The sequence below is a fragment of the Myiozetetes cayanensis genome, unplaced genomic scaffold (genome assembly GCF_022539395.1).
Source record: "Myiozetetes cayanensis isolate MyiCay16 unplaced genomic scaffold, myiCay2020 scf7, whole genome shotgun sequence".
Taxonomy (NCBI): Eukaryota; Metazoa; Chordata; class Aves; order Passeriformes; family Tyrannidae; genus Myiozetetes; species Myiozetetes cayanensis.
The window spans coordinates 5889838-5908997 of NW_026087964.1; the positions used below are offsets into that span (position 1 = coordinate 5889838).

The 19160-nt window shown below is 39.8% G+C and overlaps 1 protein-coding gene across 4 annotated transcripts in view; it reads left to right on the forward strand.

The window, feature by feature from the left end:
- SH3BP2 (SH3 domain binding protein 2) overlaps positions 1-19160 on the forward strand; it is a 36623-nt gene that overhangs the window by 14999 nt on the left and 2464 nt on the right. For 2 of the 4 annotated variants that reach the window (XM_050337996.1, XM_050337997.1), the window contains exons 2-12: positions 9318-9457; positions 10475-10577; positions 12212-12329; positions 12931-13001; positions 13359-13447; positions 14768-14833; positions 15387-15975; positions 17529-17640; positions 17988-18043; positions 18441-18522; positions 18774-18833. In XM_050337996.1, coding sequence (XP_050193953.1) covers positions 9319-9457; positions 10475-10577; positions 12212-12329; positions 12931-13001; positions 13359-13447; positions 14768-14833; positions 15387-15975; positions 17529-17640; positions 17988-18043; positions 18441-18522; positions 18774-18833 — 1485 coding nt within the window. In that variant the 5' untranslated portion in view covers position 9318. Of the gene's footprint in view, positions 1-4219; positions 4446-9317; positions 9458-10474; positions 10578-12211; positions 12330-12930; positions 13002-13358; positions 13448-14767; positions 14834-15386; positions 15976-17528; positions 17641-17987; positions 18044-18440; positions 18523-18773; positions 18834-19160 lie in introns of those variants that run through there. The other 2 variants (XM_050337994.1, XM_050337993.1) reach the window with 2 other exon arrangements.

Genomic DNA, 19160 nt, shown 5'->3' on the forward strand with positions numbered 1-19160 from the left:
CTACTTTGTGTTACTTGTACCAAATTTTACAGGTGTGTTCTGACTGGCAGAAACGTGACCCAGTTGACTTGCTGGGTGAATACAGTTGAGGGGGAGGGAGGCACTTTTGATTCAGTAGAAATCCCTTAAACTTAACTCGGAAAGCTACACATAAAAAAATTGCCAACGTAGAAAATTATGCTGAAATAGCTGTACTGATTTTAATTCAGTCCTTATTTCATAGAACTGTTATGTTTGGAAAAGACCTCTAAGATCATCAAGTCCAGTGTCACCCTTGCACCAGCACTGTGTTCACCACTAACCCATGTCCTCGAGTGTCACATCTACATGTAGTTAAACACCTTCAGGGATGATGACTCCACCACTTCCCTGTATATGCCTGATAACCCTTTCTGTGAAGAAATTTTTCTTAATATACAATCTAAACCTCCTCTGCTGCAACTTGAGGCCATTTCCTCTTATCCTGTCACGTGTTACCAGGTAGAAGAGACTGACCCCCACCTGGCTGCAGCCTCCTGTCAGGGAGTTGCAGAGGGTGATAAAGTCCCCCTAAGCCTGCTTTTCTCCAGGCTAAACAGTCCCAGCTTCCTCAGATGCTCCTCATAGGACTTTTGCTCCAGACCCTTCACCAGCCTCATTGTCCTTCTCTGGACATGCTCCAGCATCTCAATATCTTCCTGGTAGTGAGGGACCCTACAATACATTATTATAAAATCTTGCATTATTTTTCAAGGTTAGCTGGTGTAAGAGAACCTGTTAAATGATAAGGTTCTTATACTGAGAGTTTGCAGAAGGTTCTTGTCTTCTAGCTGTGCAGTCTTAATTTGCTTTTTTAGAAACTGTGCATATACTGCAAGTACTTTGTGACTGTACACTGGTTTACAGACGTTTGAGCAACTGAACATTAACCATATCCCAAAGTCAAAGTCATGATATCATCTTCTGGGGCGTGTGCCAAGCTCTTCGGTGACACAATCACGAAAAGTTCCGACTTTGTTTTAACATTGGTAGGCTCTTTCTCTGAGGTATGGCTTATTTATTGCAGACCAGGGCTGGCTGGCCCATTTTGAAGTTCCAAGCCAACAATATGTTCTATAGATGTTCAGAGTTCAGGAACCAGAGAGGTCTGAGTAGCAATTTGGAAACTTTTTTGATCTGAAGTGTTTCTTGATTTTAGATTGAATATATATTGTCAAGACTTCAGCTACCTTTTTAACTACACATAATAAATAAGTAGAAATATTATTAGGACTTCTTCAGCTCTTCTCAAGTAAGCTGAAGGATGGAATGACAGTTGAAGTTTAAAGGAATTCTTTTGGCACTGAAAGAGGATTTTTGGAAGTTCTGGCCTCATTTCTGTCCTTTGTTGCAGATTTATTGGTTTTTGTGTGATAGTGCTGCAGTTCACCCAGCAGAAGTAATTCTGATGCATGATTATTTGTATTTTCACATGATTACCTTACTTAATAGATGAAGGATTCAGGCAGGTAATTTGCACTTGCTCTTTTACAGTCTGCCCTTGGGAAGCATACAGTTGGCAAATATGTCACCTCTCAATACAGTGGATGTTTCCACTGTGACCTACTTGGGACTAAACTAGTTTACTAGAATTAATAAAATAATAAGACTTCTAACAATCTACTCCTGATCCAAGCTTATTAAAGTCAGTGAAGGATTAACAGAATGTGGCCATCCTTAATACCTTACCATACTGTAGACTTTTATGGAAATATGTAATATGTGAACCTTACATTATTTTCAGTGGAACGTGACTACTGAGCTGACCTCTTGCTGTAGAAAGTGGTTTTCATGCTATATGAATTTTTTTGTTGTTGCCTTGTTAATTTTCCTGCCTCGCCTGTTGCTGTGCTCTTCTTGCACTGCTTTTATTTGCAGTCCATTCTTGCAGTTTCCTGTAAATTTGTCAGCAAGAGGAAGCTCTTGCTGCAGAGACAGCTCAGCCCTGCAGCGAGACTGGGGAACTTATACTGGTATTTTAGTGCTCTTGTGTTCCATTAACTAATGACAAGTAGGATTGCTTTCTTCTGCCAGCAAGAGCTGTTCCCAACAATGGCAGAGAGGATTGGCTGACTTCCTCGGACAGTGGCCCTGCTGGAATGCAATCCAAATGTTGGTTCCAGATGGTTTTGTTCTTCCTTTTAAGGCTATCTGAGTAATGGCTGTCTTATAATGTTAAAGAAATGAAGTAACTCCTGTGGAGTGGAATTCTCCCTAGGCTAGCTTGGTGCAAGGCTGCTCCTCACTGCTAATTTTTGTGGGGACAAATGAAGGGTGGTGGGCTGAAAACCATACACCAAAGGTCCATGCATGACAAAATTTTATGCTTTGTGAAGAAGGACATACTTAATACTCTTTCACTTCACTGACAGATGTGTCAATCAAATCCATAAAGCTTTCATGTCTCTTCGGGCTCCTTATTTGCGATTTGGAAACACAATCCTTCTGATGAATGTTTGGTCTAGAAATTAAGCTGAATTTTCACTCCCAAAACTGTAAAACATCTAAATTTGTGCTGTCCCTTGGTGGAACATCAGCCTGTGTGTGTGAAAGGGTTTCTGTTTTGACTCTGGCACCATCCTGATAGTGTTGGAAATCACCGGAAAAGTGGAAATGGGATCTTGGAACTTGAAATGAAAAGTCCTGCTGCATTTGAATGCTGAAGTGAGGAAAGGGAGCGGACAGCATCAGAAAGGTTATAGTGGAAAAGCAACATGTCAGGAATGTGTGTTGGATAAAGGAGACTTAATTTATTGAGGCCAAAGAGCATGATACTGTAAGTTGTAGAGTTTGGAGGGGAAATCCAAGACTTAGGCATGTCACACCAGAAAAGGGAAAGAGGAACTGAAGTTTTTTTCCAGTGTTACATACACACAGATGCTGTAATTTTGATCGTAGTTTTGTTACTGAGGTGGAGATAAAGCTTGCAAAGATGCTAATGCAAGCCTAGAAGAGTATGTTTTGATAGAGAACTTAGAGAGGAAAAATTACTTTAAAGCAGTGTGTGTTAATAATTAAAGTCTAAATGGGTAATTGATATTGCAGCAAATAAGGCAAGTGAATTCAATTCACAAGCTGATGAGCTGGAGTGCTCTATTATGTATCTCCTCTGTGAAAAATCTGTTAGTTAAGCCACTGAGACAACTGGGTATTGATCCTTATTGAAGAGCATTGGGATTTTGTGTAGATGTGCTGATCCTTTGGCTGGCAACAGATGTGTGATATTTATGGTTTGCTTCCCCTTCCTATAGAGCCTGGCTGTGGAAGGAGTGCAGATGGGTGTCCTGTGGTGAGAGAACTGCTTTTCTAGCTGATACAGCCATGACCAGTACCTGGAATGTTACCATCTTTTGTGCTTTGACTGTTGGGTAGTTTACAGAAAGAGACAGTGCTGTATAGAGACTTCTTCTTTCACCTATTTTAGGGTACAGATTCACATCCATTTCCCCAAAAATAGATGAAGTAAACTTTGCTTAACGTACTTAGATGTTTTGTCCATCATTCAGAAACTTGCTAGTTGGTTTTGTCTCATTTGAACTTTCCAGCCTGTGATGATGTCTGATTCCAGACAAATCAGTGAAACACTTGAATCCTTTTTAAAACTCCATATGAAAGTAAATGTAAAACAATGGCATTTATTTCTCATCAGTTGGTGATATTCATCCTGTAGAATTGTGCGTTGTGAGCCTCTTGAATTCGAATTTTATTATCTTTGGTGGTTTGGGTAGCATCAAATGTGCAGGCAAGACTTGCTCTAAAGCACATCTATGCTTCAGAGTCTTTAAAAATGGCTATTTTAATTTTTCTTGAGTCGAAGAGGGAAGAAACATCATAGTTCTGTGGTGCAGTGCAGGTACCTGAGGCACAAGCTCTTCAGAAGCACAGGCAGCGTTTCTGACCTGTGCCTGTGCCATTGGGAGAGCCTGAGAACACTGTAAGGAAAGAGGACGACTTTCTTTTTCTCCCATAGGAAAGGTTGAAAGGTGAGTAGGAAGAAAGTGAGCGCTGGGAAACCCCCTCTGCTTTCTAGCTCGATGTCTGGCAGAGGCTTGAGGTCTGCAGGAATTGATTTACAACCTCTCTGGGAAGCCGGGAAATCTGACAAAGATAGTGCTGCCCACTGACAGGGGGGGAAACAGGAAGTAGCAAAGGAAACAAGTCATTGCCTCGGCGTCACTTTTGGCCGCAGCTCAGTGCAGATGCACAAGCGGCTGGGGCAGAGTTTCTTTCCCTTCTGTGCGGACTGTCCAGCAGCTTCGCCGGCGCGTTCAACCTGGCAGTACCCGAGGCAGGGAGAAGCGCAGGGATGTTCCTGTCATGCCTGAGAGGGGTCACAAGTTCTTAATGGCTTTGTCATCTCAAAGGAAACAATCATTCGGGTACACTGCCAGCAGGAAAACTATGTGTCGATCGGGCAAGGTCACCAGGTTAGTGCTCTGTGGGGGCTTGTATTTCTGTCATCTTTTCTCTTTAAGGTAGAGAGCAGGCTGCAACTAAGAGTAGAATGTGGTCTCTGGGGTAAAATACCTTTAACTCATGCAGAAAATTAAAGGATAAATAATTGGAGGGGGAAGAGATGAGGTGGGTGTTGGTTGAAAACTTTCGCCAGAAAACAAAAGCGAGTTGAAGCAAGTTAAACAGAGTAAACTTAGGTACAACAGTGTATCTCGGTCAGGCTTAGTTCTCTGTTCCCTTTGTCTTGTAAGATTTATTTGACTTCACAGTGTTTGTCCAGTGCCATTAATCTTTCTGAGAAACTATTGTGAAAGGGGCTGTTAAGTATTAAGAAATGGAATGTGTAGCCAGAAAAGTAGGAGAGATATGGAAGAGTATTTCAGAAGTCCTGGGGAATAAGTGGACAAGAGACCTGAAAATTCTGCAGAAAGCATCTTTGAGAACAGCTGGTAAATGTTTAGATGGTTGAATCAGAAAACTTGTTTTTGCTCAGAATGGATGAGAGCACTTAGGGGAAGCTTTCATTTTACAGCTTTGCAGTATGCAGTGCTGCCTCTTTTTTTGGTAAAGCCTTTAGTAGAGACTTCAGTCTCCCTCTGCAAGATATGAGGAATACATTCATTTCTCTATGTGTTATATATGTCATGTTGTAAGTTATATATTCAGAAGGAAACTAGCATTGGGCTTTGTTAGGTTTTACTTTCAAAATAGAGTTTATAGACTAGAAATTATGAGATATTACAGAGTTTTAAAAGTTCTCAGACACAATTGGCAGAGAGGTAGTTGTTAAAACTTCAGGTTTAATTTTTGTACTGCAGCTTTGGAGGCTGTTTTTTATTTTTTTCAGCATGACCAAACTGGGTTCCAGGACCGACCATGAATATTATTATAACAAGTGAAAACTTTTAATACAACTTTTGGCAGCTGTAGTTTCAGAGATGAGGATAATGTTTTTTTAAGCCTGTATACTGCAAGATGTGAGATGATCATATCTGCCATATGTTCTGCTGAAGTTAAGCAAGAACTGAGGACTTGTGGCTTTTCCAGGATGCAATCCTTAATTGAATCAACTTGTACTGGCTTTAATTGGGCTAAATGCCAGTAGCTCTTAAGGCCAAGAGGGGTAAGTGCTCTTCTATAATATAATCCAGATTTTAATGTGGCAGAACTTTACTTTTACTCTTGGAAGGACTTTTAGGCTGTAAAATTATGCCCTAGCCTCCAATCTAGCTACTCTAACTGAGAGGATAGGTTAAAATTGCCTCACAGATGTGAATGCATCTGCTTCCTTGGTGAGTGGGAAGAAGAAGAAGATGTGTAGCTGTTACTAGAAGCTTTCACCAAATACTGCATGGGTGATGTTGCCTTCTGTTTGCAGCAGAGGACCAGTGTCAGAGAGAGCTTTGTCTTGGCTCTGGTTGCACATTGGGAGCCCTTCCTGGTGACTTCCTTGTCAGCTTCATGGAAGAGACTCTGCCTAAGCACCAGGAGTGAAAATGTGTACTGGGGTCTCTTGGCTTGTAGTGCAAGAATATAATTGCATCAGAAACTGCTTGGAAATATCTTTCTGTTCTCAATGATGCCAAGGTTAACAGGCTCTGAAGGGACTTCAGTGCTTGTTGTTGTGCATACCTGGTAATGCAACATCAAACTGTTCTTCAGGTAATGCATTTTGAAAAACTATAAGAAGAATATCAAGAATGGAAGGAACCAATTCAGTGAGCTAAAGACAACCATACTGTAGGTGCTAAGACCAGAAAAATCTTTAAGAGCTTCCATTTTTCCTTCTTGTCTCTCACCCCTGCAATAAAGATCCTGAAGTTACATAATTTTGACAGCTATGTTGCAAAATAGCATCATCTGTCCTTACAGAGTTGTTTTCTGCAGTCAAGAAAAGAAGAAAAATCTGCCTGGGACTAGATTCCAAGTACTTAAATGGATTTTAGAAGCCTAACTCAAAGATTTCAACTCAGAATACCAAAGTCCTCCCTAAGTGTCTGCTATGTGCCAGCAAATGAAAGTGCTTGAGGAGCTACAGATATGATGGGGAGTGCTCTAAGCCACATTGAAATCCAGATAATAGGCTTAGCAGCCTCTAAATCTCTTGAAAAGCCTGGTACCTTAGGTGGGCTCTTTAGCTCAAGTAATATGTGCTTGGCTGCCTGGGGTTCAACCATGTCTCCTTTTATTCAATTAGCTGGGCTGGGGAAGTTCTAAGTTTTGCTCACTATTCTTGGTAAGGATCAGTCTCCTTACAGAGAATAGAGAGCAAAAGAAGAGAAATGAACGTGAATAGAGGAAGCAGAACCTGATACTCGGCTGTCCTTTCCCCTCGGTTAAATCCTGTAATCATCACACTGTAGAAAAGGATTTCTTTTTTCCCCCCTCTGCTTGCTCCTCTGCTTCTTTTTAAAATTCTTTTTCCTGAAATTTTGGCTTTTCAGATGGGGAAGAAAATGTCCATCCAGGCATGCTTTAGTGAGTGGTCTGACTAGCATGCTCCTATACAGAAGGACAACATGACCTAGACAAATATTTCTGTTTTCTGTATTTACCTAGGGTGTCATACACTTGTTCCCAGTGTTTGCCTTTGGCTTCCTAGAAATTTCAGCTTACTGATTGTTTTGGGTAACCTCTCTGAATTATTAACTCTGCTTCTTCTGATAGCTTTTCAACCTAAGTGCCCAACACTAAAACAGTTTTACACCATACTCTACATGCTTAAGTCCTTTCTTGTACTGTTCTTTGTAGTAAAGGCACACAGGATTTCAAGACCCACGATGAACTGGAAACTGTTGGATGGCATTGAGGCTAAAGTTAGGGTTAGTTCAAGAAAAGTGGCATCAGAGTGTATTTAACTGAATGAAGAGAGTCCAATTTTATTTAATCTTTTCTCTGAACAGAACTAGAAACAGACTGAAATAACTTAATCACAAATTAATTTCTAATGTTTGAACATTGAATTTAGCCCAGGACTTACCTTTGCATTCCTTATTTCAAGGAAACTACTCTTAGCAGTGCTGCAGTGTCTGCAGCCAGCCAGGTAATACTCTCCATTTCCCTCAGGCTTTTCTGCAAGATGTGGAGGAACAAATTGAAGGATTTAGGAAGGGGAGGGGTGTGTTAACCTCTGCTACTATTCTTTTTTTTACTATTATTCTTAAAAGCTTTAAGTACATGAGTAGCCCCTTCTTGGACCTGTTAATGCAGTGTTGGTGCTGGACATTTCACTGTGGGGGAGGAAGAGGAAGGAACAACTCAACTTGGAAAGATCTCAGTCATTTAATAAGAGTACAGAGGAAGCAACAGAAGGAAGGATACAGCTGAACACAACAAAAGTAACTTAGCTTTTGGTGAGGAGAGGAGTCATGGGGAAAACTGGAAAACCATGGTGCCTGGATGTGTCTGCCCTGAGAGCCTTTCTGGGGCCTTGGATCCTACCTCCTCTGGTTGTGCCTGCCTCATAACACTGGGGACCAAAACCTAATTTTTGTGATTAAGTTTTTTAGGTTGCCTAAAGAATTTAATTTAGTTTAAACTCTCCTGGTGGAAATTGCTAGGAATTTCCACCCTTTCCCACACACACATCATCAGCAGGGGCAAGCAGTTAGATCTGAATCCTGAGCTGATCCTCTGAAAGATCCACTAACCTGCATTTCTCTTTTTCCTAACACATAGTCAGTGGATATTACTCTGCTGTTGCACTTAATCCCTCAACAAAAATGCAACACTTCCTTGTTCTTTTCAGTTTAGGAACTTCCAGTTGCCATCTTAGGCTGGAGGGGAAAGTGCTTGGGCAGGGAGTTGTGCTGAGGCTCTTGGATTCTGTGCTGAGCCTCACTGTTGACCTCTCTTACTGTCCCTTTTGGGTAAAGGAGAAGCAAACAAGATCCATTAGATCTCAGTCCTCCACTAAAAGCTTATCAGTTCTAAACCATCATTCCTTAATCAGAAATTAATTAACTGGAACTTAATCAGTTTGCCTTTTACCAGCAAAGCTCTCTAGCCCTACACCTGAGGATAACAGACCCTTTTATGTCTGGGTCAAAATTCCCATTCAGTCCATGCATGATTTCTTTTCCCTATTACACAGTAGGATTTTTAGCCTAGTTCTGTCACCATTTGAAGAAAGAGAGGGCTCAGAGTTATATATCAGAAAAAGCTACTGCCTAAGAAACTAATCTTTTTGATTTAAGATGACAGCAGAAAGAGTGGTAACTGCAAAGGAGCTTGGTGGAGCATGGCATTAATAATTGGTATATAAATTACATGGAAGCCTGCAGCAGTCTGAGATGAACTTCATTTGCACAGGGTACTGTGGCATATAATATCTGGTGTGAGATTATGTGCTAATCCTTTCATTCAGAATAAAACATGTAAATATCAGGAGTAGGTAGTATTAGATACTTCAGTTATTAAACTTGGACTTGATTCCCTCACTGTACAGAAAATGACATTGTATTTACATGTGTGGTGTGACATTGGGAGAAGAAACCAATTTTCTTTCTAGTCACCTGCCTGATCAAGTCTGGCAGTGTTATCTGGAGCATTTTTAACACAGAAACACTTAAATAACACTTACTAAGCACTCTTCCACTGTTTCAACTACTGTCAATCACTCTGGAGAGCTGGACAAAAATAAATCGGGACTTTTTGCACCACAGTTTTTTATACATTGCGAAGTTCCTGGAATCTCTGAGCACCCGTCTGTGCTACATTCTTGAGTGCTGAACCACGTTTGTTGTTTGGAAAGCTTGTTTGAGGAAACGAGCTTTGTTTCTCAGTACTCACTCTTTGGAGTAAAATCTGTGTTCTAAGCTGTCTTTAACCATTCGGAATTGCAGGATGATGGCCTCGCAGGAGCACGTCTGGCCTGTCCCAATGAAGGCAATCGGAGCACAAAACCTTCTGACAATGCCTGGAGGAGTGACCAAGTCGGGGTATCTTCATAAAAAAGGAGGCACCCAGCTGCAGATCTTGAAGTGTAAGTCGAATTATTAACTAAATTAAGTGTTAAAAATGCTTGCCTCTGGGGCCACTAACACATATCATGATAGCAGACTACTGAAGCTGTTCTTGCACTTACTTTGTGCTGGAATATATGTATGAAAGACCCCTACTGAAAGATTTTTGCTTTCATTGTTTTGGAACTGTAAATCTTAAATAACAAATGTTGTGGTTTATTTTATTTTGCTTGTTTAAATTTCTTGTCAAGTCCTTCACAAGTGAGATTTTTCAAGAGAAATAGATTCCTAGGATATGTATCAATTTCAAATACTCTTTTCTAAAAGAAATTAGTACTCAGCTTTTTTTTTTTTTTCCAGTTGGTTAATCTGTACTGGAAAAATATCCCAACTCCTGTTGCTGTTGTGAAATGGAAATTTTCTCACTGCCAGCATTGGGCTGTACTTAAAACCAGTAATTTCTTCTGAAATCAGAGTCTGTTTACATGGAGAAAACTTCAGGTTTTGGCTTTATTTGTATGCTATTCATATGCTATTCCTGTTTATGTTGAAACTACACATATATAGTTAAGGACAAAGATTACTGCCTTTGATATAGGAAGGAGTCTTGGCCCCTTTCAAAGAAAGAAAATAGAACATCATTTTATTGGCAGCATTATGTGCTTAAGGTGAAAGAAGAGATACCATTATGGTTTTGGGATGGATGTAAATAAGTATTTGTAGCTATAGCTACCTTCCTCCTGTTGTTTATTCTGCTAGTAAAGGAGCACGGGTGGAGGTCAGACCTGCAGTCTCTGAGGCTTCTTTTGAAATTTTCAGATCAGCTCCCTCTCAAATGAGGGAATCAAGTGCTCCTGAAACTCTGTGAATGGACAGCTTTACCATGTGACTGATCATCAGCAAGCTGTCACTTAACTAGTTAGTGCTCATTTATAATGATTAATAACATCGCTGAAATCCTAAACGATAATTTTAGCCAAGTTATAGTTATTGTACTGCCTTTGGAATCTTATTTTGCTCACTTTTTATCTTTTCAGGGCCACTGAGATTTGTGATTATCCACGAGGGATGTATCTACTATTTTAAAAGCAGCACATCTGCATCTCCCCAGGGTGCCTTTTCTTTGAAAGGTTACAACAGGTGAGTGCCAAAAACTTGTTTAACACCCAAACTCCTTGTACTTAATGCAAGAGACTCCGGGCTTCATTTCCAACTAAGTTAAACACAACTACATCTGTTCTTTGGGTTGAGCATTGATCTTGGACTCCAGGAGAAGTATTCCTTTCAAATTGTGTGTATGACATTTCCAGTGCCTGGCAAGTGGACAGCCTTCACGTTCTGTAATTTAACCAGTAAAGCTGTTTGAATTGCAATGGGCTTACTCTTGTCATTGACTTCATGCTTGTGCAGATAGTGGATTCTTTCAGACAAGTGATCTTTGTTCTGTAGGGATTTCAATGATCATCACAAAACCAGAAAGGAAAATTTACAGAGTTACTGATTCAGCAACTCTAGTATCAAAAGTGTTGGAGCTACAGAGTGATAAATAAGAGAATGCATGTGCAAGATGTCTGGCTCGTTTTGCTACATGTTTTAAATCTTACTATTTGCTTTGTGAGTTGAAGACACATGGCTTTCAAGTTAGCCAGTCCTGTCAGAGTCTGAGTGCAGCAGATCTACAAGGCCTACTAATACAAGTCCAATCCAACATTAGGAAATTGCTAAGAAAGTTTTAACGAGAGAGGGAGTGTAGAGAAATATCATTGTGATTTTATTGCATTTGTATATGTTATTATTGTACTGTATCATGTTCTCAGACTTTTGGAATAAGGAATTATCTTTTCTTAGATTATGAGAGCTTTTCTAACTGAGCACAACAAAGGCATATTTTAGGGGAATGCAGTTGTAAAGATTGTAGCTAATTAAAAATTCAAGATTAATTTGCAGAAGAAACCCATGGTATAATGTGGTCACGACAGTAGCTTCTGTAACCCACATTAATGTGAGAAACACCATGGGATTTGTAAATGCTAGAGACTGTGTTTATTGCCTTTTATGTCTCTGCATTCTAGCAACCTTGGCTGGAATAGGGACCAGGCCTCAGTATTATGCACAGAGAGAAACATTACTGGAAAAGAATTTGAAATGAAAGAATTGTTAGACTGGGTAGCTGCATAAAGAGTTTTTATTTTTTTTTTCCCCCAGAGGAATCTCAAATGAGGAAATTCTTTATACATACACAAAAAGAAAGAGGTTGAGTTATGCTTGTTTTAAAATATTAAAAAAAGTGCAAGAAAGTGTTTATAAGGGAAAAGTGGCAAAATTAAGTTAACTTTTAATATTAGTTTTCCTAATTTTCCTTTTATTTCATGGGAAGCATATGTTTTGATTTCTCCTCTGAAATAGTGCCTTTCTGAAAGAAGGACCACAAGCACCCTAAATACTCCTTACTGTGTGTGACACTTGTGAATGAATGCAGCTCATTAAAACTCTTGAACATGTCAAAGCGTCTGTTCAGTAATCCTGGCTGGTGGTTGGATGAGTGCTCTTCCTCCTGTCAGAGCTCTTGCACTGTCCTTTCTACCACTTAAATGGAGAAGTACCACCAATGCACATATGGGGATTTCTGTGGTGTTTTCCTGGGCTTGGGGGGGTTATTTTTCATCAGGCAAAACTGGCCAGTAAAACTGCTCTCTGTCAGAGCTTTCTGACTTGCTCAGTAGCAATAACTTTATAGATTAAGGCGTTTCTGTGTCGGTTGTTGTGTTTCTCAGGGTTATGCGGGCAGCTGAGGAGACAACATCAAGTAATGTGTTTCCTTTCAAGTTAGTTCACATAAGCAAGAAGCACAGGACGTGGTTTTTTTCAGCTTCTTCTGAAGATGAAAGAAAGGTAACTTTCTTCTTCTTTTGCAGTATAATTTTCCTTGAAGCGGAAAGCGAACCTTGGACTTCCCTAAAATCTAAAGGAACTGGAAATGCAGCTGTCACTGAAATTTGTATACCTAGTTCTTTGTGCTCCCCTGAAAGTCATGTCTGAAGTTTTAACTGCTAAGTTGGTGTTAGTTCAACTTGTAATTTGGGGAATGGCTGTAAGTGTCATACTAGATGGAATATGTTTCTCCATATTCCATAAATATTCCGTATTTATTCTTAGCCAAGGAATAAATATTTATATGTTAAACTTTTGATAAAGTATGAAAACTGTTCAGTGAAATCTCTTGCCCATAAACATACTATGAATAGGTATCTGACTTTGGAAATAACAGCTTGAAACTTGAAAACTGAAAATTTATTATTTCAGTATGTTCTTACAGCGTTTTAGGCAGTCAAAACATTTGACTGATGAGTCCTTTCAGTATAAAGTCATGGATAAATACTATTTCAGTGTATATTCCCTGCACAGTTACTCTGTGGTTACAGAGGACAGATACATCTGTATTTAGTGATTTAAAGATGGAGGTGTTGAATGTTGTATTTTTATTTTTATTTAGAATTGGATGCTGTCCTTGAGGAGAGAAATTGATCACTACCATGAGAAGAAAGAAACAATAACAGAATTCAGGTATAAACCCTTAAACTTTATTAGGTTTTTATCCCTTTCACACTAGCTCTTGACAGTGGTGGTTTAGGCTTTTTGCACCTGCAAGTAACTTGCTGTTAAATAAGAACAGGTGCAGTAAGACCCAAGAAGGAAGGCCCTTCCTAATTCATACCTTAAAGAACACCAAGACAAAAATAAACCTTTTTACTAAGACAACTTTAAATGTCAGCTTTGTGTAAAACAATCTTTTTGAAAGACAGCAGCAACATATAAGACTGCTAATTGGGAACTAGGAACAGATGGCTTCTGCTTTTCCAACATTCCTCTCCAGTGCTGGAGCCTTGCTAAACAGAAGGGACTCTGTCTTTTGTTTTGCAGTGACTCTGGTTCTGATGCAGACAGTTTCTATGGCTCAGTAGAACGTCCCATCGATATCAAGTATTCTCATCATTCAGCAGATAATGAAGGTGACAAATCAGACACTGATAAATAAGACTTCTTTATTTGTTTAATTATTTCTTCTGGATTCTGCAGGACTTATTCCCATTCCAAGCAAACTGTTCCATATTGCAACTGTTTGTTTGTTTGTTTGTTTGTTTTAACAAGGTGTATAGCTATTGTAGTTTTAAACCAGAAGCAGATATTCTGTTAGTAAAGATAAACTCAAGAAATTCAGATCTTTCAAGGAGGTTAGTTGGAAGTGAGGATGTGACAGGAAGCCTACCAGGTAGGCATTCACAACATACTTCAGCAACTGACTTCCTAGTCAAGAAATATATTAGTAAAATCCAATATAAGAAACTTCGCCTCAGGGTTCAACAGAAATCCTTTGCTAGGCCTTTTCTCATCTTCCCCTTCAGATTTCTAAGGGCAGGGTTGATGGGAGCGAGTACTCTCATTTCCTGAAAGGAAATTCCTGACTATTTTTCCTGACTGGGACAAAAAGACAGGACTGAGTCTTGTTAGGAAATCCGGTTCAATTGCTGCAAAGCAGAGGAAAACCAACTCAGCAGCATTCCATGTAGGACTGTAGTTTAGTCCTTCTGTGTTTATAAAAGGGAAGTGTTGTGTGCAAGATGAGTTATGGTAAGAGGAGTTTAAATTAGGAAAATTATCAGATAAAAATCAGTTCTTCTATTATTACCTTTTTTCTTTTTTTAGTGCATTCCTCTCATATTGTTCTTGAGACTCCTCTTGTAATCAGTGAGAAAGTACTGCCTAGAAATAGTATGTTTTTCTTGTCTTGATTATTCTGATTTGCAGTTAAAGGCAACATTGAAACCACTTTAAGCCATTTGTTGTGGTGCAGGTTTTTTCGTTGCCAGAGCAAGGCACAGTGTTAATTGTTTGTGGATCACTAGGCTTGCTTAGGCTTCCATATTGCACAATCATAAATGTTTCTGTGTTCGGGTTAAGTTTTGGGGATTATATTTTTTCCAAGTGGTTTTGCCAGTGCATCCATGTAGCTGTGTCTCTGCAACTGATTTGGATGTTTCTCAGGAAGGCTATGGCACCAGAAATTTTAACTTGAAAGTTGGAAACAAATTTCATGTTTAGTGTACTTCTCCCTGTATTTTAAGTGATGGCTTACTTCACTGACATTAAAAATTAAGGAAACACCTATTCTGGATAGCAGAGAGGTGGGCCAAAATTATTAATTAATTTTTTTACCTCTCTAAAAAAAAAAATTCTGAAAAATGTTTGTTTATTAAAGAGCCCTAAGTAGTTGATACTCTTTCTTGGTTCCAGGAAAACTTATCAGAGTCTGACACACTTTTTATCTGCAGATTACGACCAGGAGGAAGAGGATGAGTCGTACTTGCAGCCGGATACTTGTGACATAGTGAAGGATGGTATGTGATTTCTTGGATTCCCTTTATGAAAGGCCCCCAGTGAAGGCAATATTCACATGGAATGCCAGGGTTATTACTTTGCTTTGGTCATAACTAAAACATTACAAGTGGTAAAGTAACTGAAGTTATGCACACCTATCTAATCTTGAGAGGTATTTAGGGTCAGAAGTTTATAGTAACAGCAGTACCCATTTACAGAAAGCATAACATGCTTTCAGGCCTCCTGCCCTGGATGACCTGCATCTGGCCATCAGTCTGGAGTAGAACTAATGCTTTCAACATAGTCTGTTTATAATCTATTTTTAGCACAGCAAAAAGCCTTTGCTAAGTCATCACAAGCCATGCCTGAATAAGAATAGCAGGAGTTTACTACCTATAACATGCAGAACTATGCTGAAAGTTAAATGCTTATCCAGCATTTTGGGTACTGTGTAGACCAGATGCCAGTGAAATACCTTAAATCACATTAAAAATTAATGTGAAAAGGCTTGCTTGTTGACGTACTGTATTTCCCCTCAGTGTGTCATGCTTTTTGGATGTCTTCTTTTTGCAGATATGGTCCTGCCCCCAGCATACCCACCTCCACCTGTTCCTCACGTCAGAAAAGCTGCCTACACAGAAGCAAGGGCAAATTCCTATGCTGGCAAACCTACTGCTCCAGCACCCCCACCACCTCCCAAGAGGAGCTTACCTGATATCAAACTGGAGGATCTCGTAACCACGAGAGAGCCCCAGCTGCAGTGCCGAGCTGAGCCCAATCTGAAGGTTCAGTCCTCCAGCCGGAGACTGAGTGAGCAGCTGCCCCCTGTGCCCCCTTTGCCTGTTTTCAAGAAGCCTGCATGTGTCAAAGAATCTCACCCACTGCCTCCAGACCCTCTGCCTCCAGCCCAAGTTCTTGCTCTTCCAGAAGGATGTGAGAAGCTAAAAAGCTTAAACCTTTCACCGCGAACTCCTCCTCCACTACCAGCCAATAAACCCAAGCTGTCGCAGCTCACTGAAAAACCAGTGGAGCCCAAAGTGCCAAGAGAACACGGTAAACCTGGACTGTTTGTGCCACCGGTGCTCCCAAAGCCACCTGTGCCAAGCCACCAGCCCCCAGGAATCAAGCCTAGAGCAGAGAAGTCTTCATGTCCCCAGTTACAGTAAGTATGAAAACACAATGCACTATTTTGTTTTTCTGTTGTGTATTAGTTAACTAGTTTATAGATGTACTTCTCAGATTCATATTGACATCTGTTTGTCTTCTCTGCACCATCCTTCTCTCCCTCAGTGTTGTGCTTTTATTGCCTGTGTTTTATTTGAGAAGTCTGTAATGAATTTAGTTTCAGAAACAGTTCAGAAAGAAACAGTAGATAAACCAAACTTAAAAAAAATTACACCAGAATTTTATAGTTCATTTTTAGGTGTGTCTCAAAGCCTTAATAGCCTTTGATTGCAGTGAATAAGAAGCCTTTATGTCAGGACCTCAGTGAACTACAAAAACAATTTTAGGCTTCTGTGGAGATAGGAAATGTGTTCCATTTTATATTAAGATCAGCTTTAGTAAGGGATGTGGAACTAGTTACAGTGGTGAAGCAGATGAAAATGTTTTTGGTCCATTGGCTCATTCAGCAGCTCTGAAGAACAAGTAATACACTCTTTAAAGCCAAAGTACAAGGAAGGCACTGATAGACTGGAGTGAGTCCAGTGTCAGGCCACCAAGATATTTGAGCTGTAGCACAGGATAAGTGAGGAGAGGCTGAGAGACCTGGATTCATTAAACGTTTAGGAAGACCAACAGGAGATCACTGGTACCTGCTACTACTTAATGGGTGGGTATGGCAAGACAGAGCGAGACCTCAGAGTCTGCAGTGTTTTGGGATTAGAGGCAACAAGCAGAAGTCACAGACGTGGGAAATTACAGTCAGGTATTAGGAAAATCTTTTTACCATGCAGATGGTGAAACACCAGAAACAGGTTGCAGTGGAATCTCCGTCCTTGGAGATACTCAAAACTTGACTGGACGTGGCTTCCTGAGCTAACTGATCTGGTTGGACCTCTTTTGTGCAGGAGCTTGGACTAAATGACCTCTAGAGGTCTCTTCCTACCTAAATTAATCTATGATTACGCAAATTATTTTACCTTCCAGCTCTGGGGCCCCCATCTCAAGAAAGGCCTGTTGAAACTGGTCCAGAGGAGGGCACTAAGTCGATCCGAGGGCTGGAAGACAGGCTGGGGGAGTTGGAGTTGTTCAGCCTGGAGAAGAAAAGGCTCCAGGGAGACCTTGCAGCACCTCCCAGTACCTAAAGGGGCTACAGGAGAGCTGGAGAGGGATTTTTCACAAGGGCATGTGAGTGATAGGACCAGGGGGTAGGGCTTTACACTGAAAGAGGGGAGGCGTGGGTTTTGATTGGATACTAGGAATAAATTTTTTACTGTGAGGGTGGTGAGCTGCTGGAACAGGTTGGCCAGAGAAGTTTTGGACCATGGAAGTGTTCAAAGGCCAGGTTGGATGGGGCTTTAGGCAACCTGGTTGAGTGGAAGGGGAGCTGGAATGAGATGATCCTTTAAGGTCCCCTTCCAACCCAAACCATTCTATGATTTGGGGGCTAAACTGAAACTTGTGGTCTAGTTTTACTATCCCTTCAGTGTTTTGTGTAAATTTGTTCTGTTTTCCTGATGACACATCCTTCAGTTTTCATTCTGTTTCTTCCAGGAGGTCACCACCAGATGGACAGAGTTTTAGAAGCTTTTCATTTGAAAAACCAGCACTACCCTCCAAGCCAAGCCAACCTGATGATGATGACTCTGATGATGAGTATGAAAAAGTAAGATTAAGCAGATGATCCATTCTCTGAGAATATTTTTTTCCTTGTTCATGTATACTTTTGGAAATTGTTTTAAATATATTATTCCAAGAAAAGAATAGCTTTCTGAAAGCACAGTGCTGTGTAATATTTTTTATTTTATTTCTTTTTGAGCCTCTTTGAGAATGCCTTGGTAAGTTCTGGATTTTAATACTGCATATAAAGGAGAAAAAAGCATAAAGTATAAATTAAATCACCATTAATGATTTCAGATAGTGATGGCTGTAACTTGCTTGCATAACAAGTTGCTCATGTTTCAAGTTGTCATTGACTTACACTGTGATTTATTTTCTTCCTGTTTTTTATAGGTTGGGCTGCCTGCTTCAATATTTCTTAATACCTCTGAATCCTTCGAAGTGGAAAGGTAAAATGTGACTTTTAAAATAGTTACTTAGAAGTCCTACAAAAACCTGTACTGAGCAGTAGTCCAAAGATAATTTTGACAGGTATTTAATATGGAAATCAATTCTCAGGGAAGTTTGTTCAGTGCTTGTGTATCAATTGATAGATAGGAATGGAAAGTGATTTTGCTCCATCTGGGGAAGGTTGTTCTGCCAGGAGCGTAGAAGGGACCAGAAAATCAGATCTCCTGTGCTGCACTGTTGGTTTGAGTGTTACAACAGTGATGTTCTTTTGGGGATGATCTACTAGGAATTATTACAACTGGTATAGAGATTTGTAAAAAAGAATTTTAAGACTGTAGGCACTTGACTTATCTGAGCCAGAAAATGCTAATATATGTAATTGCTTATTCTTTTTAGGATATTTAAAGCTAGTAGCCCTCAAGGACGACCGCAAAATGGATTGTACTGTATTAGGAACTCCTCTACTAAGCCTGGAAAGGTAAGTTGCAATTGCTGAATCTAACCCCCAAAAAACTTCTTCATTGAGACATGCTATATCTTATGTATGATAAAGCACTTAACAATTTAGATGGGCTCTTTTCGTAAAGTAAGAAAATCTGAGACGATTGCTATCATGTCAGTGATTTTTTTTTATTTTTTAGGCTGAATTTTAATTAATTGCTCAATAATATGTTGACTTAGAAGAGCTTGGTAGCATAGACTGAATATGTTGCATTTTTCTTCTTCAAGGTACTGGTTGTATGGGATGAACTTGCAGGAAAAGTGAGAAACTACAGAATCTTTGAAAAGGTTAGTTGCTGCACTCTGTGTGCGTGTGTATATTATATATATGTGTGTGTGTGTGTGTGTATAAAATGTGGGTGCATATAGGTATATATTGGAATTAAAGTCTAAACTTGATCCCGTTCCTGAAAGTGAAAATCAGCTGATTTACAAATATCTTGCCTAGGATGAGAGTCTGAGTACTCAGATCTGGGCTTTCTAGTTGCTTTATCAAGCAAAAGAGAAACTGTAAATGTTCACATCTAAATTTCAGCTCCAGTCAAATCCTAAAGGATGGAATATTAAATGCCTGAGTTTAATATGGACTTATTTGTGTGACTGACTGGTTTGCAA